This window comes from Marmota marmota, unplaced genomic scaffold, assembly GCF_001458135.2.
Source record: "Marmota marmota marmota unplaced genomic scaffold, marMar, whole genome shotgun sequence".
Lineage (NCBI taxonomy): Eukaryota > Metazoa > Chordata > Mammalia > Rodentia > Sciuridae > Marmota > Marmota marmota.
The window spans coordinates 43440694-43466207 of record NW_025999932.1 but is presented as its reverse complement, the minus strand read 5'-3'; the positions used below and the strand labels follow the sequence as shown (position 1 = coordinate 43466207).

Genomic DNA, 25514 nt, shown 5'->3' with positions numbered 1-25514 from the left:
TTAGAATTTTTAAAATTTTTTATTCTAATTTGTTATATATGGCAGCAGAATGCATCACAATTCATATTACACATATAGAGCACAATTTTTCATATCTCTGGTTGCATACAAAGTATATTCATACCATTCGTGTCTTCATACATGTACTTAGGGTAATGATGTTCATCTCATTCCACCATCATTTTACCCCCTTGCCCCCTCCCTTCCCCTCCCTCCCCTTTGTCCTACCTAGAGTTCATCTAATCTTAAATGTTCAACATCTCTAGCAATTAGAGAAATGCAAATCAAAACTACTCTAAGATTTCATCTCACTTCCAGTCAGAATGGCAGCTATTATGCAACAACAATAAGTGTTGGCGAGGATGTGGGGGGAAAGGCATACTCATACATTGCTGGTGGAACCACAAAATGGTGCAGCCAATATGGAAAGCAGAATGAAGATTCCTTGGAAAACTGGGAATGGAACCACCTTTTGGCCCAGCTATCCCACTCCTTGGTCTATACCCCAAGGACTTAAAAACAGCCACATCAATGTTAATAGCAGCACAATTCACAATAGCTAAATTGTGGAACCAACCTAGATGCCCTTCAGAAATGAATGGATAAAGAAAACGTGGTATATATACACAATGGAATATTACTCAGCAATAAAAGAGAATAAAATCATGTCATTTGCAGGTAAATGGATGGAGTTGAAGAATATAATGCTAAGTGAAGTTAGCCAATCCCAAAAAACCAAATGCCCAATGTCTTCTCTGATACGAGGAGGCTGATTCACAGTGGGGTTGGTAGGGATTATAATTTGAAGGAGGGATAAGGGGGCATTACTCTGCCTGCCACATGAATTATAATCTATTTTTAAATCAATAAATATCAGGCACAATATGCCAGGTACTTCATAAAAGCATTGCCTTCCCTCGCTCTCTGAGGCTTTGGAACATGTAGGGAGACGGGAGGATAAGAGAACATTGCTTTCCTTCAGTGTGGTGCATTGCAATGCTGATCAACCCTTCACAACCAGCTCTAGCAGAAACAAAAAGAGCAGGTTGCTTTGTAGCATTTGCTCATTTCTGTAGTGTAAATATTCTCACCATAGTCAGTTTCAAGCTACCGTGAAGACAACTCATAAAAATCTTGAAAATGTAACAATCCATTCTCATGAACTAGTCTGAGGTGGCTCTAACACACTACCAAAAGTATATAACACCATATCCTCTGGTTTAGGGAATGCATATTTAAGCAAAGCATCCCAGTGTCCATTCCAAATGTTTCCCTCACCCATAGGATTAGCTCTCCCTTCATTAAGGATCAAAGGATGATACGATGATCCAGTTCACTCTCACCTCTATTACACACACAGATAGTAACCCATCAGAAGGAGATCCAGTGTCCCCTGTGACCCTTCCTGAGAGAGGGGGAAAATTGAAGGGCAAGATGGTAGGGAGGTTAAAATCAGAGGCCAGGCTAGAGGCTCTTGGGTGGTGATAGCTGCCTGGCTCCTTGCCTTAGGCTTCCCAGGAGTCGCCATTCTGCCTGGGGAGGAGGACAGTAGACTGCAGCCTGGAATCCATGTGCATATTTGTTGTGCATTTTAAAGAATGAGTGCTCCATAAGCACAGTCATTACCATCTCCTTTGGCCATTTTCACACTGGCAATGTGAAATATGCCACTTCTGGATAGCTAATGTCTACTTTTCTACCTGACACCAGCTACTAAAACAGGTTTATGTTTCATATGAAAAGCCACAGATTTATATACAACAGAAAGGGCTCGGTCACTGTGGCAGTGCAGGCCCATCAGCCACAAAGATGAAGTCCACAGAAGGACAAGGGCAGGTGGTTTCTTATTTTGTAAGGTCATTTAAATTAATGTTCCCTGTACTTGCATATGCACAAAGAATCACTCGGAGAGCTTGTTAAAACGCAGATTCTGATGTGGTAGGCCTGAGAGTCTGAACCTCAACAAACTCCAGGGATGCTGATGCTGCCCATCACATGAAGAGTCTAGTTTAGGCCTCTCTCTTCCTCCATCTCTTTCCAGCAAATTTATGCCAGTAATCAGTATAGTTGGTCATTTCAGAAAAGCCAATCCAATTGAGATCACTGTATTTAATGACTGCTATGGGTCAGTGTTACGGTATAACTTGGAAAGGGGGAAATACTGCTTTGACTCAATGTTAAAGAACAGAGTCTCAGCCATTAAGACTTCATAAGAGTATGTTATCTGGGGCTGGGATTGTGGCTCAATGGTAGAGTGCTTGTTTAGCAAGTGTGATGTACTGGGTTCGATTCTCAGCACCACATATAAGTAAATAAAATACAGATCCATTGACAACTAAAAAATAAAAAAGACTAAGTTATCAATCCTGTGAAGAAATGAGCCATAAACAACCCACAAGACGGCCAATTATGGGTATGAAAATGACCTTTAGGATAAAAATCTACAACATAATAATTCTTTAAGGTCTGCAAGCCTCTTAATTCAGTTCCTGGTCATGATTTTATCAGTTTTGCCTGAAATGCAGGCAGATTATATAAAGGGGACCAGATTCCATTCACAATCACAGACCAAACAATGGGAGGGGAAAAGATGGATTAAGAACAGAAAAGTGGGGAATAGAGACACATAGAGAAAGAGGTCAATAAAACGAGGTTATGGCAAAAAAAAAAAAAAAATCTTGTCAACAAAGATGACTTGGAAATGGACTGATGAATAAAATTTAAAAACAAAAGTTCCTACATTCGTCTTTTTATACCTTCGGCATTTTATTATAGTTCCTGATGTGCAAGACCAGTCTCATCTCCACCTACAGAGCCCACATGTCTACAGCAATGGGATGCTCTTGAACTTGAGAGAAGAGGTGGTGCTTACAGACTCATTTTATAGGCAGAGTTCAGAGAAGGCTGGGGGCCTGCCCCAGGTCAAACAGCACAGCAGACACCTTCCAAGGAAGACCAGTTTACTCCCAGCCAAGAAGAGAATTCCTCAGGGGAGGGGAAGACTCTTTCTCTCTTGTGTTCCATCAGCTTTTAGCTTCATTAACTGTAACTGGTTAAAACATCTGTGGCTTGATAATCAGGTTTAAATTTTGACCAATACTCAATCCTTAAAAGAAAAAAAGACAAAGAGGGAAGGAAAGAAAGACAGGTGGACATCAGGAAAAGATTGTGTTTCCTTAACGTATACCTACAAAAGGTGTCACATATGGTTGGCATCATGTGTCACTCTCCTGCCCCCAAAACTCCAATGCTTAGCTTAAAATCTATTGCAAATCAAGACCGACTGTGTGGAGAATGGGAGCAGGAAGAAAGGGTAGAGATGCAAGAATGCTACATTCTTAATTTTTCTCTAGCAGATGATCATCTCCTCCTCCTCCTCCTCCTCTTTTTCTTCTCTTTTTTTTTTTTTTTTGTGGTGCTGGGGACCAGTTTATAGCATAGCCGCATGCATTAGGCAAGTACTCTCCTAAACTACATGCCACCACCCCATCCCAGATAAACATTTTTAAGAGATTTTTCCCAAACCACAGAAATTATATCTACTATAACATCACTTTTAGGTTTAGAAAAGATCATATAACTAATAATGAAATATAAATGACTCCCTCCCCCTACTCGGACAGTACTGGGATTGACTCTAGGACCTCGCACTTACTAGGTAAGCACTCTGTCACTGAGCTATATTCCCAGCCCTTTTTTTATTTTATTTTGAGACAAGGTCTTTCTAAGTGGCCCAGGCTGGACTTGAACTTGTGAACCTCCTGCCTCAGTAGCTGGATTATATGTGTGCACCACCACAACCAGCCAATGTGCTTTTCTTTTTTCTTTTTGTTTTTTTTAATCAGTAAGACAGACATGCCAGCCTATATCACATTCACATGGAAAATTCAGCAAAACTCAGCATTTGAATACAACTAAGAGAGTGTACCATTAATTGCTACTATTACTAGTTGCTTCGCCTTCTGGATAAATATACAATTAATAGCTTGGTCACTCACCTAAGAGGTGAGACAGTGTGGTGATTCAGAATCCGAGCTCTGGGGCCAGTCTGCCAGGATATGGATCCTAGTTCTTCTAGTTACTGACTGTGGCCCATGGGCAAGTTATCTTCCCTCTCTTTGTCAGTTCCTCATTTGCAAAATTGGATAATATCTATCTCATCCGATTACTGTAAGGATTAAATGAGTTAATATAGGGACAGCGTCTAGAAGAGAATCTGGCCCAAAGCCCTCAGTGAATGCTAGCAAATCATCCTCTCCACCTTCTTACCTTCTCTCTTTGAATTGCCTTCATTTTTTGGAGCTCAGCTTCTTCAGCTTCCTTCCTGATTCTTACAGATTCTTGTCTTTTTAGCTAAATTGTGTTGAGATTACGAAGGACAAAAAAAAAAAAAGAAAAAAGAAAAGCAGTTAGCCATTTTTCATTCTGAACTTCTGGAACTCAAAATTATGATGAAAGGCAAATTACAGTATTGTTTTGCTCTACCTCACCATGATTATAGGTTGTTCCTTCAAGCTACTTAGATCACAGAGAATGGCCAGGCTACATCTCCTGCCTGAGAAATTGGTGTGTTTCTTCTTTGGTATGTGTGTATGTATGTCCATCTATCTTTATCTTCCTTTCCCTTACTGTGTGTGTGTGGAGGGGCAAGGGCAGATAATATCTCCTGATGATAAAATGCATAGTGTTCATTGTAGAAATCACTGGGTATCTTAAATCTTTCTTTGTACCATTTCCATTATAGACTTGGGGTAGAGGAAACCATATTTTTGGAACTAAAACATTGTAGACTTAAACTATAGTGAATACATAAATTTAACTAGGAAAAAAATCCCTTAATTAAAGGTCATGCTAATACGTACATGGCTTAGATAAGAATTCTAGATGATTTTCCTTTAGTTCTCATTTCTTGGCCTCTTTGAATTTTGAGAGTTGCCTTTTGCAATTGGCTTAAAAGTTTTATGCTTTGGTAAAGTTACTGTGTTATTTCATGGTTACTTGAAAGTGCTAGTCCTCAAATTCCTTGCCAAAATTAATCAAAAATAGATGGATTCTGACCTTTTGCTGATATTTATTTTGCTTCAGTTGGAGTTGTTGTTTCTGCCTGACTTCAGTCTCCGACTGGCTTCCCCCTAACAGAGGAGGAAAAGCCATGAAGGTAAAACATGAATATTAAGCTGAAAAGTCAGCCACCAAGGACTAATTAGTATAGGAGCAGTCTACAACAGAAGTTGCTTTAGTATTTTTCATTCCCCCCAGAAATAGAAACATTACCAGTTATCCTAATAAGACCTTAAAAAATGGTAATTACTTAGAAGAAAAGCAGCTTGACAGAAAGATGAGGCCATATTTCAACTGGACCATCCTACTAAAAATTTTCAATTAGCAGGTAAAGTTTTAACTCAGATTAAAATCATAACTGAAGGGCCATATTAACAATAAGAAATACTGCCTATTCTGGAAATTCTAGAACATTCTTCCTGATTGAGTGCAACCAATAAAAATAATGACCAATGATGCTTCACCTACTTTTCTTGTTTTACCTCTATTGACCTAGTTCAAGTAGAGAAACTCAAGAACCCCTCAGGGCTTTGTCACTAGATAAGTGAGTAGACTTCATAACTTACTCTTTCAAACTATAATGGAAATAACTCAATGGTAACTAATTCTCAATGGTAACTAATTCTCAATCCATGATATTTATTGTTCTTTCTTCAGATATTTAAGAAGAAAAAAAAACCCATGGATATAAGATTATTGGCTTGCTCTCTCTAAGCCAAAAATGATCTGGGGCCAGAAATGTTTACAGTTTTACATCATCCAAGAACTATCATTTTTCAGTGCTTAGGCAGGCTAGATGTACCTATCAGAAAGATTTCTTAGAAATAGTTCTCTGGTGCTTTGGTCACAAAAAATGTCATTTCTATGAAAGATTCATTATCCCAGAAAATACATTAAAATAATTTGCATTCATGATAGTTTTTAATAATTGAACTGATAAAGATATCATAGAGAGATATCTTCTGATTTTCAAAATACATACAAAGCCTATTTGACTTGGGCCCTTCAATCACTGTTGTGGGCAATGGGAAAGAAACAGTGAGTAATATTGAAGCTTTTTATCTATGTTCCAAGAACTTTCAGTACCTCCTACAATTTCAATATTTTAAGTGGTAGAGAAATGGGGAAAGAGTTGAGAATTAGAAAAAAAATGGAGAAAAATCAAATATCTAAGTACTTCAAGATTTTGTTCAAAACTCATCTTAAAATTTAAAACATTCTAGAATTTTCTGTTTTTTTTTTTGTCCCCAGTCATCCCCTACACACACCTATTTCTAGATACTTCATACAACAGAAAGTTAAAAATGAGAACCTTGCTCATTTTCATGCTAAGATGAAAGATACGAGGTACTAACTGCTCCAAATTCCAAAAGAAGGTGCCTGGCCCCCAAGGAAAGATCTGCAAGGAAGTCACTGAAAATCAGTTTGGAGAATCTTCAATGGCAACTACTTTCTGCCTATAAAAGAAGTTGAATTTGTGAAAGGAAGATAGAAATCTGAGGAACATTGTCTTTCTTAACCATGTCTTTCTTTCCTGTTTGTTATTGAGAAAGGAAAAATCTTCACATCAAGGTGAGCAGAAATTTAATGAAAATCACTTAAAAACTTCAACCTGTATCCCCAGGTGTAAAAAAAAAATGCCTAGAAAAGTCAGGAACCTAAAGGCACAAGGCTTCTGTCGGCTGCCTACTCACACAGGTCCTCAAGAAGAGGTAGTTAGAACATGAGTGGCCTGAATCTACAGAATATGGGGGAAGAAAGCATGAACAATGCATCCCTTACTTCTGATGTGGGCTTCATGAGAGAAAAAGTCAATCCAAAGCCTACTCAGAGGGACTTGCCTGTGAGCATCCCTTAGAGAACAATGGGCCCTACAAAGAGTTTACCAAACGCCAACAGTGAGGCCAAGCACTGCCAGTGGGAGAGTATATGATCTCTTGTCAGAAAAACCAGGTAAGAGGTGGGTGACTGGGAAGGAAGGATGCTGAACTCAAAAAGCAGGAGAGAGAATGAGCAGTCCTCATGCACCTGGGCTCTGTATACTACCTCACCTCTTTCATCTTCCATTCCCCCTTTGGCCCTAGAGGAGTGAGAATCTGAGAACAGAGCATTCAATAGAGGAAAGTCCAGCCACACCACCCCACTTCATTTGCTAGTTTCCTCCTTGGAATAGACCTGTCCTGAGGCAGCGGGAGCAGGGGATAGGGGGGTGTCCTCCATTAGTAAAAGAGTTTGGACTCTAGGACCAAACACAGGACTGGAAGCTCAGTGACAAAGCACTCATCTGACAGGCATGAAGCCCTGGATTTGATCCCCAGTGCCAGAAAAAGACAAGAAAAAGAAAGGAGTAAGCATTAATTCTTGAAAGGAGACTCATGCCCAGAACTAGCTTGATAACTCTTTAAGGAAGACCAAAAATACCCAATTTTTCACTCCATCCAAAGGACATGGGAGGGGCTAGGCTAGTCTCCCACATCTGGTTGCGGGGGACAGGTTAGAAAGAACTATTTTCTGATTATATCCCTCATGACTTATTTAGCATAAAGATGATACTTGAGCTTAACCCTCTGCATGAAAAACAGAGGGATGATTGGATCACACTATTACTTTCACTCATCCAGTGATTTCCAAATTAGCCTGTTTTTACCTAGATCCAAGAAAACAAAAATATGTCTCTCAGACTATCCAACAGTAAGTGGCCCCTGACTCCAGACATGTTTGTTAACTATTTGTGGAAACTGTATCCAGCCCTTTAAGTTCTCAGCTGCCGGTGGTAGAGAAATGGGAAGAAAGGAAGTGAATGAGTCACATTAGGTGGCATCCCCTCTGATGATCCAAACACCAGCAGAGGTAGACCAGACAATTCATCACCCTGGCAGTGTGGCTCCAGCAGCCCAAAGGTCTCTATCCATAGAATGAAAGCCCAGGTGACATTTGTCTTTTCACCCACCACTGGGTTCCCAGCTCTCTTTCATCTTGCCTTTGAAACTGACTCCTCCCTTATTTTCTTCACATTAGCATTTAGCTGCCATGATTAATATGCTGTGATAGCTTTTCCTCTTATCCTGACTAGCGCTATGACAGGGCATATGCAGCGCCCCAGGTAAGCTTTCTTCAGAACTGAGCATCTAAGAGGCTCTAAATTATTTGTCAATTAAGCCATCACTTTATTCCCACATAGCTGGGGCATCACACATTTGCTACTTGCAGAAAGACAGAAACAACCATATATACTTAATTTGTTCCAGCATTAAATGCATTCCATCCCAAGCAGCCCAGCCACCAATCTCTATTGCAGAAAGAGTCATACACAGGTGCTTATAGGACCCATGGGTGGCCCTGCCTCCACTTTAGGGAACTGGTTTGCTCGCTTACCCAGCAGTGTTGGTACCATATACACTGGTTTAGCTCTATTCTGCTCCTTCCACTTCTCCAGGTTGGACAGTTCTTGTGCAGCAACTAAGCCAGGTGAGAAATAACAGATCATCAGTTTTTAAGATTTGCAAATTGATCACTTCAAAGTATAAGAAGCAACCATCAGATGACAATTAATCACATGCTAGCATGAGTGGACAAGATGCTCAAAAAAAAAAAAAAAAAAAAAAAAAAAAAAACTCTTTTTAAAATACATTACCAATCATCAGATATTCTGTTATAGCAGCACAAAAGGACTAAGACACTGTCTTAGGATATTTTAGCTAAAAGAGAATTTGGGGATTAATAAACCTTTGATAAAGACACAGAAGTTAAACCAGGTACTAAAGATCACAAGGTTAATTAAGCAATAGGGCTGAGACTCAAATCCAGAACTTTTGACATAGATCAGTTAACTATCTGCATCTAACTTTTCAATTCAATACAGAAAGCCTAAAATATGAGTTTCCTTGAACTTCAGCCACTTGATAGACTTTGGAATGATGCAAACACTTAACTGAGCACATATTATGGATTTAATATGTTAGGGACTTATGGGGAGATACCAAAATCCTTATTCAGGCCACTTTAACAGAACTAGTACTTCAGTTAGGAACAATTCAAAAAATCCACAGAGCATACCACAAGGATATCCAGATAAGTATTAAAGTGGAATAATATAGGTAGTCAAAAATCAAGACAAAGGAGATTCACAGAGACCACAGAGGAGTAAAAATTCTTTAGGGAAAAAAAAACAGTTGGAAAATAGAAAGTTAAGTCTTTAAGGACAGGCTCTGAATTGGCACAAGGTTTCCTTGCCAGGAGTTTGCTAAGAATGAATATTCCATGGAAATTTTGGAAAAGATTTAGAAACAAATATCAATCTGTTTATCCAAGACTATATTCTGTAATATCAAATCTAATTAAGTATACTACCTATGACACACTAATATCTTTAGTCTTAGGACTATAGCACACAATCTCTGTCCCTTGTGTATAGGATACAGGCAGCCATACACAGAACAGGTACAGGAAAAAAGAGGGAAAAAAATTCCTAGCCCTGGATTTAAGAGTTTTTAATCAAAAGCAATCTCAGCATAACCCCAACAGTGCTCCTAGTAATGCACATTTTATGTTAAGAGAATTCCTGGGTAACACTTGCAGCAATATTTTATTGACTGAACATGCCAAATCTAAAACATTTAAAGTATACACAAGAAAGCCATGCCAAGTAATTTAGCTTTTATTCCTCATTCTTGCAATAAGAAAAAGGAGCTTTAGACTAAGGATATGCTTTTTACTTTTTAATATCATGTGGAAGAGTGTAATGCTTGGTAGATAAAAATATTCATCCCTTCTCATAGCTTTTTTCTGGACATTAATATCAAGTATGATTTATTAATGTTTTCGACCAATTAGTTTCCACCCGCAGCAAAGGCCTTTGCTGTTTTCAACCTCAGTGGCATTTCTTTTCAACAGGCTGACTCCTGAGCTGTCGATCTGTACAAGACTAAGCTACCTAGATTTAGCATTCTGCTCATTTCCTGATTAAGCAACATTTAAGCCACTGAAACAAATATATATTTTTGAAAATGAGTTCCCTCAATTATCTCATTGAAATTTAATGAAATGTCTCAATTGGTGAGATTGCTTTCACTTCCCGACAGCACACATCTGTGAGACAGACTAAAGGGGGAACATCTGAAAGACTAGCCCAAGACAAAGAAAAATATCTTTCTGTGCCATAGAGGAAAAAAACAGGAGAAAAGACATTTTCCTTGTGAGGTTTCTCTGAGTTACACAACTGCATCTCACGTGTACATTTTTGCACAATTTTTTTAATAACATCTCATCAATAAGCGCTCTATTAAAAAAATGTTACATTGAATTTATGAAAAGTATCTTGGCTGACTAAGAGTATTACATAAATATATCCCCTGATGTGTACAAACTGCACCAGATGTAATTTAAATTTCTAATTAGGAACAGCAGTGGTTTAACTGAAAAAGTAATGTAGCCAAAAGTAAAAATTTAGAAAGAGGTAGATAACTAAGTTGCAGATAATTTCAAGAAGAATAGTAGACATACAAAGTCTACTATCCTACAAAAAAATTGGCTTGATCTTTTTCATAGTTCATGAATATCTTATCCTTAGGTATGTATAAACTGAGAAAAAAGAATTTGGGATATCAGGCATTGGATATTTTTCTACATATGTGATTCCATATTGATTTTTGTTACATGATTTTCAATGCAGGAATCTGAAGTTTACAGTTTTTAACCAACATGAGCCAAAATTTTTGAGGCATTAGATTTTCCTAAAGTTCTTTTTGAACAGACTAAATATCCCCACCCCTACCCCAAAACAAATAAAATTACGATCAGGCTGAGCAAATCACCCTTGATCCCAAGCCTGTTACACCACCCCGATCCAGGATTCCACATCTTGCAGGTTAAGAGGGCTCATGAATCCTCTTTGGTCTTGGAAACTATATAGCCTAAAAACATGATCTGCATACCCAAGAAGGTTATGTGAAGTTGCTTAGTTTTTCATCAGTATAACTAACAGTCCCTGATAGAGGGCCAAAATAGACACCCAGAAGGTAAAGATAAACAAGCAAGCAAGAAATCATCAGGGCTTTCGTTCTATAGGATGCCTTTATGGAAATAAAGAAAGAGGGACATATGCATACACACAATCCAGGCATTCCCCATCTTAGTAAGATACCAAAAATTTATGTGAATCAGAAATTTGTGCCCTTCTTTCAAGTGGAGGAAGTAACCCCATAGTGGGGCACATAGCTTGGTATATATTTCAGTTAACAATTTTCACCTTAGCTGGGCAAGTCTGTGCAGTTATCAATCTGCGTAACTGTACAATGTGGACCTGTGTTATTGTATTTCTTCACTTAAAAACACATCCACATAAATATAGATGAAAAAAAAAAAGTTAACAAGAAGGATTTGCACTAAACATACCAAAAAAATATATATGATCCCAGCTGCTCAGGAGAATCACTAGTTCAAAGCCAGCCCCAGCAAAAGCAAGGTACTAGGCAACTCAGTGAGAGCCTGTATCTAAGTACAAGAGAAAATAGGGCTGGGGATGTGGCTCAGTGGTTGAGTGCCCCTGAGTTGAATCCTCAGTACCAAAAAAAAAAAAAAAGTATATGAAATACAATACTGCGGACAACCACCATTTTTAAGAGGTCCCAAACCAAGGATAGTAGTAGAGATGGGGATCAGTTGGTAGCTATAATTGCAATATATCTAAAATAGCTTCCTCAATAAAAGTGGCTATAAGGAAATCATATTTTCAGAACATAGAGGTGTCAGGTCTGGGATTTGATTTGATTTGACTTTCAAGTGAATAAATTAACCCATTACTGTTTCATGGATGCTGGCAGAAGAGACTCCTAGGTCAGAGATGAAGACTTGATCACTCACAGCACAACAAGCAATAAGACCATCAGTTTATTTACATCTGTTTTCTCTGGCCCAAGGTCTTATGGGGGCAACATAATGAATGCTACATACATGCTATTTGCACTAATAAATCTCAGTAATGAGAAACATTAAGTTTGGGGAACCACCAATTTTATAGCAGGTAATAGCAAGCCTGGTGTTTTGTCTTGGGGAGAGTGAACCTCATCTCTCAAGGTTGCCAGCTAGGTAAACAACCCTAAGGGATAACTAAGGTTAAAGAGTGGTAGGACATGACACATTCAGCAAAAGAATGTAAGAATCCCAAGAAGGACTGCCTTTTCGAAGAGGAGAATAGTAAGGATTAACATTCCTTTTGGAATAGCTTAGAGGGGATGGTAGAATGCTTGCCTACCAAGACCTAGTACTGGGGGGCGGGGAGGAATAGCTTAATGATAAGAAAATTGGTATTTGCATAAAAACCACCCATCAATGGGGCTATTGTATCCTCTTTTATAATTAATAATAAATTCTGAGGAAGGGTACTGGGGATTGAAACTATGAACTGTCTACCACTGAGCTACATCCCCTGTCCTTTTTATTTTTTATTTTGCCTTGAATTTGCTATCCTCCTGCCTCAGCCTCCTGGGTAGTTGGGATTACAGGTGTGTGCCACTATAAGCTGATTCTGTCCATGTCTTAATCTATTGCTCCTCAAGTTATCTATGACTTAAGAGAAAACCAGAAATGCAAGATAGAGTGATGAGTGTATATATATATATATATATATATATACTCTTTTATAATTAAAATATATAAATTATATATATATATACACACACATATATAGATATAGATAGATATCAAACTGTGCATTTAAAAATGAATTTTTCATTTCAAATTTTGAAAGAAATATAGAAGAAAATGCAAAAACCTTTTTTTGAACATTTAAGTCACTCATAATCTTGCCTCATAAATTATGGTTTTATTTATTTTTTTAAATTATGGTTTTATTTGGGCAAATTTCCAACCAATCGATGTTTCTACATAGTATATTAGTTTGCAATCATATTTTAAGTACAATTGCATATCTTGCTTCCATTTGTAAGTGGTTTCTCTAATTATACATATAACACGCTTAATACTAAATAGCTATATGGTGTTTCACAATATGTATGTACTATAATATAACCAATTTCAGTTTTTCAAATATTCACTATTATTAATACTCCTGCAGGATGTACAAAGCAAAAAGCTTTGCACAGACCATTATCCAGAAGAAAATTCTTATAGTTCTCCGAAGCTATTCAGGGTGAACTGCATTTAAATTTTTCTTCCTTAGATATCCCATTTGCATTTCCAAAGTCCAAAAGATAGCTTGATCATATTATTTATTTCCACTTATGCCTGACTCACCTCAATTCTTAAACTAGAAGAGATGCTGGTCCTTCCCAAAATTCCTTCTCACTTCCTCCTTACTAACAGCACTCCTGTATTACTCAGGCTGATGATGTGACCAATTAAAAGACTGTAGTCTTCAATCTTTATAGCTAGGTGTAAAAATGTGGTTAAGTTTAGGACACTAAGATGTAAGTGGAAGCCATTAAAAGGAATTTATTTAAAAGTCCTTTTAAATGAAGATAGATAAGAAAAGCTTTTTTGTTGCTTTCCCCCTTCCTGAAAGGCTAAAGTGGTAACTAAGTTCTCAAACAGCTATCTTGGTCAATGTGGCATCTTGAATATGGAAGTTATACATAAGGATTTCATCAGAGAAAGAAGAAGTCTGGCCGTCTGTAAAATCACCTATTAATACTAATCTATGCCACACTGCCTGGCTTCAAACCCTAATTCTCCTACTTCCTAATTACATATTTTGAACAAATTAATTTTTCTATTTTTTAACTGTAAAATGGGGATAACAACTATCTACCTAATAAGGTATGCATATAAAGTGCTTAGAACAATACTGTAAAATAACAAGTGTTCTGATTGCCTGTTATTTGTACTGTATCATCCCTGTACTAATCTAACTTCAGATTTATTTTATAGGAAGGACATAAAGCCTGTGTAAGATGACTATGGAGAACATCTACTTTATATGTAATGATGACACCTATTTTATTGTATATAATAGAATCACTAGTACACCTTTTCATGCTTGATTTAATCACTTTGCTTCATCTTTACATATATAAATGTATACGTGTATATGTAGACATATGTGCATCTATATATGTGTGTATGTGTATATATATATATATATATATATATATATATATATATATGTTTTTATTTTAGTTTTTCCATTTTTTTTACATACAGCCATAGTTCTGACTCTTCCCTCTAATATCAAAATCCTGCTCTTCTCTAAATTCAGTATCCTGATTCCTAAGTCTTGTCCTATGTCACAGGAGTAATAAGATCTAGTCCATGAAACAAAGTGGTATTGATAAGTATCTCTTTTAAAGAGCTATCCTTCCTTTTCAAATGGTAGCATAATTCTGAGTCCAGACTTTGTTCTTCAACATATTGAAATATACCTACAGTGAAGGAAGCATTCAGCTCCATGACAAACCATGTCTTAAGTTTTCCAGTTTCTAAAAGAGAAAATGAGAAAAGGGGGCAGATATTACCCAGAACTATTTTTTCTCCAACTTTGTAATCTTAAATTTTAAGCCTAACAAGCAAAATTTAAATATTAGTAAACTGAATAGCCATTAACAAGTATTGACTTATATTTACCAATTTGTTAATGTCTTACACATTTTTTCTCACCTAATTTTTTTTTCTGAGCTATATGAAAGTAAGTTCAGGGTCATAACATATCGTCCCCAAATACTTTAGCTTGTATTTCCAAGGAGCAACGACATTCTCCTACTTATCCATAATAACATTATCACACTCAAGGAACTTAATATTAATACAGCATTACCTACTTATATTCAAATTTCCAAATCCTTTCAATTTCAATATTCCTCACTATGCCCACCACATAATGGATCCCATTATGGGTTATGCATGTCTGTAGACTCATGATCTAAGACAATTTCTTTGATTTTTTTCTTCCTTTCATGACTGACATTTTGGAAGGGTCCCACTAAATCATCTTCTAGAATGCCTCACAATCTGGATTTAAGGAAATTCTTTTTCCTCATGATTAAACATTTTTAGAGGGATGACATAGGAGATATTATCCAAGATTCCACTGTAAGGACAAGGGTTGTTTCCTTGTACAACTAAGAAATAAAGCAATGTGAAAAACAGTTATCTGCCTATGTGGTAGATAGCAATCACATTTTAAAATAAAGATTAGAAAGAATGTCTTCTGCATATTACTTTCTCTTGGCTGTAGAAACCAAAGGGCATAAGGGGTCTAAGATTTTCTACTTGGCTTAAGGAGTCAAAGAAAGCAACCTACACCTAAAAATAAAGATCTCTTTATACTAAAAAGGATTTAAACACTTAAAGTGTAAATAGCCTTTAAAATGTTTATTTCTAGTCAGAATTACAGGGAACTTTCACGTTCTATATTATTTTGGACATGTCTGAGATTTTTAACAAGCAGGTATTTTACATTCAAATATGTTCTGTTATAATCAGGAAAAAGTAGTTCAAAGATTTTTTTAATGGGTAAATATTTGAAGTAAGTATTTCTTAAGAAAGGGGCTCAGATATTCTTACAAGATTAGGTAGAATGATGTTTCTGCTCTCACTAATACCTTATTAAAACAAACACTGGACAATACTAGCCCTTGAATTTTAATGATGGTAAATGTCTTCAGTTTTTCTACAGGACTTTAATGGATTGCCTTTTAAGTCTTCATATTTGGTGTGTGGATGTGTGGGGGGATTACAAACATTACAGAACAAAGAAAACACCATCAGCTGATGCTCTAATGTAGAACAGACTCTTCAAAGGCAGTCTTCTCCCTTTGATTATTTTTCTTTTCTCTTAAGCTTTTGTTTCAGATTCAAATATGTTCTGAGTAGATGCAATTAACCTTAACAATATGTATAACCTTACAGCACTCTGCTGACTTTGAAGTAAGTAACCTTACTGTGTAATTAAACTAAGTCTCATTTTTTCCCTCATTTCTTCCCTGCTTCTACTGATCATTATAGGTATTATGTATTTTCAAGCTTTCATCATCCTGTTGATTTATTGTTTCACTGTTTCAGCTGTCAAAGACTTTTTGAAAAATGTCCATTCATTTTTGATGATACTGTATTTGAACAAAAATGATTGCTCCCCAAGACTTGGCAGACTGCAAATGCATACCATACTGGGGAGAAAAGTTGAAAATTCATTCTAAACAGGACCATAATTTCTACCCTCCTGCATAAACAGGAAGGTAAATTTGATTTAATCAAACTAAAATGTCTTTTCTCTCCATCCACTCAATCTCTTCTGCCACGTATAGAACTATGCTTTTCAAACTGTAGGTGGTAACCTACTAATGGGTTATGAAATAAATTCAATAGATTTATTTTTAATGAACAACAATAGAAAATGTCAGAGTGCATCACATGTGCCAAGAGTGAGAATTGTTTTGTGAAATTTCTTTGCAGTTATATATACCCTCGTATATACTCAAGCACATACTAGGTCATGATGTCAAATGAATTGCTCACAGTAGGCTATGGTCAGGAGTCTGAAAAATTACTGCAAGATACTATGTGGTTGAGGTTGCTCAGAAACAGTGACAGTGAAAGAACTGATCAAGCAGGAGCTCTCTGTTATTTGTGGGAAATAGCAGAAAAGAAGATCCCCACAGAAACTTAGCTCTTGCAAGCTACTTTTCTATCTAAATCATTTTAAAGCTGCGTTGGCACCTTGGCATTTGAGCACACAGCAGAGACAGGAATATCTCTCTGACCTTCCCTATCACTCATCTCTTGAAGGGGGCCAGAATGTCAGAATTCTCTGACATTTCTCTAAAGCCGGTCATTTCAGAGCAATCCTCCTATACCCAGAGGAAAAGAGGAAATGAATGAAGGCAGAGAGACAAAAGAAGAATCTGACATTTAGGCTTGCTGAGATTCCCCAGTTTATTACCATTAAACAAAAGGAAGTTATTATTATACCCCCTTCGACCAATCATACCTCTACATGAGAGTCGACCTTTCATCAGGTCCAAGCATAAAAATAAGGTTTATATGTTTCTTGGGGTCTTCATTTCTGAAGGCTCCCAGCTCATATAAAATTTACATTAGGGGCTGGGGTGTGGCTCAGTGGTAGAGTGTTCACCTAGCACGAGTAAGACACTGGGTTCAATCCTCAACATCACATAAAATCAAATAAATAAAATAGTTATTGTATCCATCTACAATTTTAAAAAATTTAAAAATTGACATTAAATAAATTTGTCTGCTTTCCACTTGTTAATTTGTCTTTTGTTATAGGAGTCTCAAACATGATGCTAGGGATGAATAAAGAAAGAGATCTTTTTTCCCCTACAGTCATTAATAAACTTCATATTACTGTTCCTATATTAACACTCTCTTTCTCTTCTTGATGTGAAAATAAAACAATAGGACATCAGCTAGCTACAGTATCACTCTTTCCTCCAGCTCTAATAGACATGAACAAGACTTTGGTAGACAGAGTTAGGTTTGAGTACTGACTCTATGAATAAGAAAAGCAATGAGAACGTTTTCTCTTCCTCAACTTGTGTGAAATGGCAAAGTGTTTATTGTAAAGATAAAATTCAATAATGTATGTAACATACTTAGCTCAGGATCTAGCACACAGTTAAACATTTGAGATACATGAAGTACTGATTGTTATTTTGTTTATTTTGGATTTTCAGAGATCCTCAGTTTAACTATTCTAAGCACAACTAATTTACTTTATACTACCACAGAGTTACAATGCTTTGTTACATTTATCATTTCAAAAATAAGTTAAATAGGCAGGGCACTACTAATTAGTTAGGTATTAGATTTGGTAATTGTCAAGACCCCTACTCAGTTTATAGAACCATATCATTATATCATTAGGGGTTAAATACTATCTGTTACTTTACAAAACTTCCTGAATGCTTATGAGCCTTGTCTAGGGATTGAGTTAAATAATTCCCCAGTGAAAAACTACCTATATTGAGCCATCAGGAAGATTACTCATTAGCATCAATCACAGATCTTCTCTTCCGATGGACTATTATTTCATAACACTGAAAGGAATGCCAGCATTATCCAGTTCTTCATCTCCAGGAAAGAGTAATAAGCCGATGCTTTCATGCCATTTAGCATCTATGGGCAAAAGCCCATTTCCTCATAATCATATGGAGAGAGGAAATTGAAATCTGGAGTGCTGCGGTGAGGAAGAAATAGTGAAAGCAGTTCTCATGGATACAAATAACTCTGCAAAAACTTGCACTTAATTTAACCCATTAAGTCCCAAGTTTTCAATTCTGTGACTATTTCAATGAAACTGACACAGGTGCATTAAAATGGGTTGGAAGTCATAATTTATAGCTTATATATTAACTAATATTATTATACAGTTGCATGTTATACACCATATTTAAGTTTTATAGGAGTTCCACATCTGGGGCCATGAGACAAAATGTGCTAAGATGATTTTTCCATAACAAGTTCAGATGTAACAAGGTGAGTCAAGAATAATTTAAGTTCTGTCTTAGATGGAAAAAACCATACTTCAATGTTTCAATATATAAAAAAATAAATATTAAAACTTAATGACCTCATTAACATATATCCCACCTTACATTTCATCTTACAAAATGCAAAACAAACACAATGCTTTTTAAAGACAGAAAAAGAGAAATAAGGAATTGGCCATTCATAAGTGCTCTTACCAAGCTGTCCTTTAATCTCCCCCTCATCTCCTTTGAAAGTTTGGGAATAAAGGGAAGGAAAAGTTTCAGTTCCATGGGTTATTTCCTTCCCCCCAAGCAGAGCTGGGGAATATCCCCTAGTCCCCAAGGGAAGAAATGAAAAAAAAAAAAAAAGAGTGGGTTTCCTGAATATGCACAGATAGTATGCCAACAACGGACATAGAGAATCCACACTATTGTGATTTGGTTATGGTGTATCCCAGAGACTGTGCCACTTTGAGCCCTCTGAGGAGGTGACACCAAGATGGGGTTAGACAAGCAAGAGATGGACTAGGGGAGTGCCTGTGGAGGATAAAAGGGGAAGAAGCAGGAGTAGGCAGGAAAGCCTGAGAACAAGAGAAGGGCTGAGAGGAAGGAAGAAAGGGTGAGTAGAAAGAGCCTCAGAGAGGGGGGATAGTAGAGGATAGGAAAGGCAGCAGAATACAACAGACACTAGTATGGCAATATGTAAATCAATGGATGTGTAACTGATGTGATTCTGCAATTTGTATACGGGGTAAAAATGGGAGTTCATAACCCACTTGAATCAAAGTGTGAAATACGATATATCAAGAACTATGTAATGTTTTGAACAACCAACAATAAAAAAATTTAAAAAAAAAAGAAAGAGCCTCAGAGTGCTACACAGTTCTTAGAAAGTCTTGGCCGGGCCAGGCATGATGGCACACTCCTGTAATCCCAGCAGCTTCGGAGGCTAAGGCAGGAGGATCACCAGTTCAAAAACCAGCCTCAACTAAAGCAAGGTGCTAAGCAACTCAGTGAGACCCTGTCTCTAAATAAAATAGAAAACAGGGCTGGGAATGTGGCTCAATTGTAGAGTGGCCTTGAGTTCAATCCCCAGTACAAAAAAAGAAAGTGGGCTGGGGTTGTGGCTCAGCTGTAGAGAGCTCGGCTAGCACAGGTGGGACCCAGGTTTGATCCTCAGAACCACATAAAAATAAAGGCATTGTGTTGTGTCCATATACACCTAAAAAAAAAATATTAAAAAAAAAGTGTTGGCTGGGTTAGTAGGGAGTCAGGCTGGCACTAGAACCTGTGATGCCCAGACCCGGCTGGGAAGATGGCAGCATAAGTAAGCACTGGGGCCAAGGGTGTGACAGAGGCAAAAGGCAGCAGCTGGGGATGTCAACTGACTCTATTCCCCACAGTTAAGTTCTCTTGAAGGAGAAGATCTGAATGACAAGTTTCTCTGACTGCCACAGAGGCCATATAAACTCTTATTTAAAAAAAAAAAAATACATAATCATTGTCCCCTAGGCCAGCATCAAGCTCCCTAAACCCTCAGAATTCTGAGTGACCATTAATTTTTGTATGCTAATGAAAGAACTCATGGTGGGGATCTCTGGATATTTTGGGGATGGAGGCTGGTGGCCAGGAAAACCAACTATGTGATTAAACAGTTAAAACTTCCAGCCCCTAACCCAATCTGAGCAGGTAACAGGGGTAGAGATTGAGTTCAGCCACTAATGGCCAGTGATTTGGGTAATTACACCTATATAATGAAGCTTCTACAACTCTTGAGACCCCACGTTTGGGGAGCTCCCAGTTGGTAAATGCATCAAGGTGCTGGGAGGGTGGCCTACCCAGACTGGGCACAGACACCGTCTGCACAGCACCCTTCATCTTTGCCTCCGGTACCTTGCTCTTATCTCTTCCACTTGGCCATTTCTCAGTTGGATCCTTTATAATGAAACTGTAATTCTAAGTATAGTGGTTTCTGTGAGCTCTGATTCATTTTAGTAAATTATCAAACCTGGGGGAAGGGAAAGGTTATGGGAAATCCCCAAATTTGCAATCTATCGGGCTGACAACTGCATTTGCAGCTGGTGTCTGAAGTCTGAATTGGGGGCAGTCTTGTGGGCTGAACCCTAAGTTTGTGGAAACTGCACTAACACTGGGCAGTTGAGGTCAGAATTGGATAGAACTATAGGATACACAGTGGTGCCAGAATTTAGCTGGTGTTGAAATGACATATTTGGTCACACACACACACACACACACACACACACTCCTTCTCATCCTGTAGGTTGCAGCTCAGGCATGACTTCTTAGGAAAGAATTTCCTGCTGCCAAGACTAGTTCAGACCCTGGCTTTCCTTTATACCACACATAAAGATTATTCATGTAATTACCTTATAAATGTCTGCCCCATCAATTAGACAGTGAGTTTCATAAGGTCTTTTTTGTTGAATGGTTATTTATTCCTATGCTTAAAATTATCGAGAGCGAAAGATCCTCTTATTATAGGGCTGTTGTGAGGACTGAGTATGTGAAATGCATCATTACACAGTAAGCACTACATAAGGATTTGCTGCTATTATTGCTCATCTTTAAGTCTCTACAGTACTCCATATAAAGCCAGCCACAAATATGTTAAGGTAAACTAAATCTGTATATAAATTATGTTAAAGGTAACTACAGTAAAATTCTACATTATGGTTTCATTTTCAAAATACCTTTTTATTTCCTTCAGACAACATCAAGCTAAAGGACCACATCCTGCTATGATAATAGACAAGTATTGGAATGAAGTGAAACCTCTATTACTAGGACAGGCAAGAGCCTATTGCCCAGAATGGGGTAAAAATCAAGTTAAAACCCCATGTCTCTGACTCTATCTAGATGTGATGAGTGAAATATATATACAAGCAAGCAAAATATTGGAGGGGAAGATAAATGATCACTTTGAATTAGAAGTTTATATAAGCTTTTTTTCTCTAAATCTGTGTGAATATGAAATTTAGGGACATAATCATCAGGTAAAAATAACTGGGAAAACAATATGAATTAGTAAATACTTATAATTACTTAAATTCAAATATCATCAAGAACCTAAGCTTGCCTGATAGTCTATCAGAGGTCCTCAGGAATCATCAGTTTTAACAGACTGCCATCAATTTTTGTATATATATAAGTAGATGTTCTAAATGGGTGTTTTTTTTTCAAAACACAGTCATTCTATTTAAGGGTGACAGCATAGTACTTGGTCAAAATACATTTGTTAAATAAAGTCAAGGCTATAAGCTCCTAATATTTACTGAACATTTTCTTGAAGGTTAGTGTTATTTCAAGTAATGAGAAAACTGAGGCATAAAGCATCTATTCATCTCAGAAAGCAAATAATGACAGAATCAGAACTTGAACCCAAAGTCACCTAGCATCAAAGCCCATGTTACTAATCCTGACATGGGGCTCCTCAAATGAATGCATACAAGACTAAATTTCAACCCACTATCATAAAAGTAAGTTCATACTGTGGATGAACTGAATTTCACTATTAAAGCACTTTATCCTCTCTAAATTGCTTCTGATTTCTCTCTTACCCCAAAATAAAACCCTAACTTTTTACTGTTGTTTACTGAGATGTTATTTGTCACTCAACTATTCTCCTTTATTTCCCACTTCCATTAAAGGAGTCAACTAAGAAAATGGATATAAGTAAGTAATGGAGACATAAGAAAAATTCAGAGTGGCCCAAACAGGATTTTAGATACTAAGCACCTAAAAACGAATATACCCTGTCATGCTGTGCTTACCGCAACTAAGTCACATGGAAAAAGAAAAAAATTGAGAGATAATTGAAGTCTTCCAGGAATTTCTCTAATGGTCTATTTGCAAATCTTCTTAGAAATAGTATGCAATGAAGTCTTCAGGGTACTGAATCCTGGATAACTAATCAGAAAATTGCCCCTTTCTGAGCAATTTGGTCCAGCAAGATTCTGAAGTAAATCAAATAAGAAAACAGCTACAACTGCTAATGCTTATGATACAAGCATACAAATGGTTGTATCTAAATAGATACTTTTTAATAGAAAAATATCATGTAAATTATTTTATCATTAACCACTCATGGACATGAGACCACATATCCATGACCTCAACTGATATTAAATGTGGCAACTCATAGTCAGTAGGTTACATGTAATTAATGAGCTTCTATTATAACAAGATGCCAATTCTCCTTCTCAGGAGAAGAGAAATTCAGCAATCTCTAATTGACTTACAGATGATCCACCCCATCTTAGGGTAACCCTAAGCTGAATAATGCTAAAGCCCTGATACTTTCAGAATTCAAGGGATGAAAGAAATTCTACTATTTATTGGTCATAAGGTTATAACTACTCCTTAGCAACCAATGTCTGTCTTTCATCTGAAAAAGAAGTAACTGAAAAGGAAGAAACTGCACATGAGACTGAACAGTTACAATTCAGAGGCAGCACTTCAAAGATAGTAATGTATTTACAAACCGTAGGGTAGTGTGAAAGGAGCTCCCTCCATTGGGTGGAAGAAGAGGATAGATGACCCCCCAGCACACTAAATGTGTCCAGGATCCTGCAGTCCCTGAACCAAAGACTAAGAATAAATGCCACTTATCTGTCCCTGCTCAGGGCACATTTCACCTGCAATCCTCACTCTTAGCCCCACTCTTCTGCTCCCAGGAGGCTCCTCTATGCGGGCGTCTGGTTGGGATGAAAGCTTGCTCCCCAGGGCAACATCTGGATCCTCTCTGTGCTCTATATCACAGCCCTTCCTGGTCCTTACCCTGACTTCTGACTGGTGATTCCATTTACAGCACAATAGTTTTACACAATTAGGGGATACTTATTTTTATACCTAGTTGGAGTATAAATACTTAAGACAATTGAAAAATTAATAAGAGATTTCTCCACACCCATCCCTTTCACCTCTGGAGCCAGTCACAAACAGTAAAACCGTGTCTATGTCTTTTTATTTTTGTTTTTAGTAATGGGGATGGGGGGAGGGGAGGTGCGCTCTCCCACTGAGCTACATCCCCAGCCCATTTTATGTTATTTTTAATTTATCATAGTAAGACAGAGTTTCTGCTAGGTTGCTGAGGCTGGCCTAAAAGGATGTTCTTAAAAGAAGAGTGGGGCGGGGTTGGGATATTCAGTAAAGGACCACAAACTGGCTGATTGGAGTAGGATAAGGTAATTCCTGGATGTTTTCATTTATGCAAATTTTTTTCATTCTCTCAAAAACTCTGTTATTGGGCCCCTATGCTTTTGGGCTCCAAAGACTACGACGGTGCCTGCTAGCACGCTTGCCGGGGTCCCACCCGCCAACACAGGTGGTTAAATACTTACCTCCTCTGGCCGGCGTGGCCCAGGCTCTCCCGCGAAGGGGCCCCAGGGGCCGCCTCCACACCCTGTCTCTGGCTTTGCAAGGGACCCAGCTCCCCGCGCCCGCCACTGGGGTCCTGGGAGGCAGGGGTGGCGCCGAGCCTGGAGCCCACCACTTTACTGCGGGTGTACATGGTTCAGAGCCCGCGGTCCTGGTCCGGGGCCGCGGCGCTGCGGGAGGGATGCAGGCTGGGACGCTGGGCGAGTCTCCAGAGGGGATTCCAAAGAGCAGAGGCAGCGGTTTTAACAGCTGAGTTTCGATTTCTCCCTACTAGCCACAGGTTGCGCCCGCCCCGGAGAATTTCCCCATTTATGCTCCTCCCAGGCGCCCTCTGACCTTAGTGCAGGTTTAACAGCTGGGCCCCGACCCCACCCCAACACGCCCTGAGCTAACTGTCCCAGCTGCAGGTGAGTTGGCTTAAGGTCTCACAACCACCTGAGAGCTGAGAAGGATCCTTAGGATCCACCAGACACTTGTGAGGGCAAAGCCTCAAAGCTACTGGGTACTTTAGAATGGTTTAACAGGTAACCCTAATTGGGGTCAATGTTAGATGTTTGAAACTGTGAACAATATTACCTTGAGATTCCAGTTACAACTGCTGTTTGGTTGTTGCAAGGAAGGTCCTTTCTAGTTAGAGGAAATGGAAAGTGAAATCAAAAGAAAAATGGTAATAAAACCCATGGAGCTAAAGAAGCAAGCTGAGGACTACATAGAGTTGATTCTCTAGATAACCTTGCTGAGTAATTGACCAGATGGTCAAAAAATATTAAATATTTGCTCTGTGCTGGACAGTATGCAATGATTTAACTATGGTGTGACTTTTTTAAAAAATATGGATTTGTAAGACTGTTTTTGTAAGTCAGGGCCTACAAAACATTTTTAAAGATGCCCAGATGATTCCAATCTGTGCCAGGCTGATCACCATGGTCACAATGCTGGCTATACAAAGATGCTAGAAGGCTCTTCCTGTATTCTAGGACACTAGTAAATAAATACTAATGCCACCCGTAGTAAATGAATTATGGGCAGAAGTGTTAAGCGAGACAGAGGAAAAACCTAATTCAAGAAAAGGGACAATTAAGAGTGAGCCACAAAAGGCATGGAAGTTCACAAGAGCTGCTATGGTAGCGGCTTGGTGGCTTAAAATGCCATGGTGTGTAGTAAATTCTGCATGGTATGGTGCCGCAGTCTGGCTGGGCGCAAATCTGGAGCCACTGAAGCAGGAACAAACTTTATTTTTAAACTGCAGGAAAACACTTCACACAGCTCCCGGGGAATCCTCCCAAACGCAATGAGGCTTGTCCAGAAACCCCCAGCCGGAAATATCTCTCCCGGAAATCCCTCCTCCTGCACTTCCCCAACCAATGGGAACTCTCGGGGAATCCCCAGAAATCCCCACAAGAACTCCAAAATAGTACGAGAACTCAAAAGTTGTGGCAGAGGCGGATAGTAATGCCCCGCCTGTCAATCAATACTGTTGGCAAAATGCCAGGGGCCATACAGACTCGGCCGTGGATCTCACCATCTCCCCCTTTTTGTTTAATTAAACAACAAGCAATGTGGCTTAGGGACCGTGCCTGTTAGGCAGTCCAATTCAACATATGGTCCTTACCC

The 25514-nt window shown here is 38.2% G+C and overlaps 1 protein-coding gene across 8 annotated transcripts in view; it reads right to left on the bottom strand.

The window, feature by feature from the left end:
- Positions 1-24178, bottom strand: part of Epsti1 (epithelial stromal interaction 1) — an 86156-nt gene extending 61978 nt beyond the window's left edge. For 2 of the 8 annotated variants that reach the window (XM_015484326.2, XM_048800962.1), the window contains exons 1-4: positions 10141-10778; positions 8437-8520; positions 5059-5132; positions 4270-4353 (exon numbers count right to left, since the gene is read on the bottom strand). In XM_015484326.2, coding sequence (XP_015339812.2) covers positions 4270-4353; positions 5059-5132; positions 8437-8520; positions 10141-10285 — 387 coding nt within the window. In that variant the 5' untranslated portion in view covers positions 10286-10778. Of the gene's footprint in view, positions 1-4269; positions 4354-5058; positions 5133-8436; positions 8521-10140; positions 10782-23863 lie in introns of those variants that run through there. The other 6 variants (XM_015484325.2, XM_048800961.1, XM_015484323.2 and 3 more) reach the window with 6 other exon arrangements.
- Positions 24179-25514: the final 1336 nt, after the last annotated feature.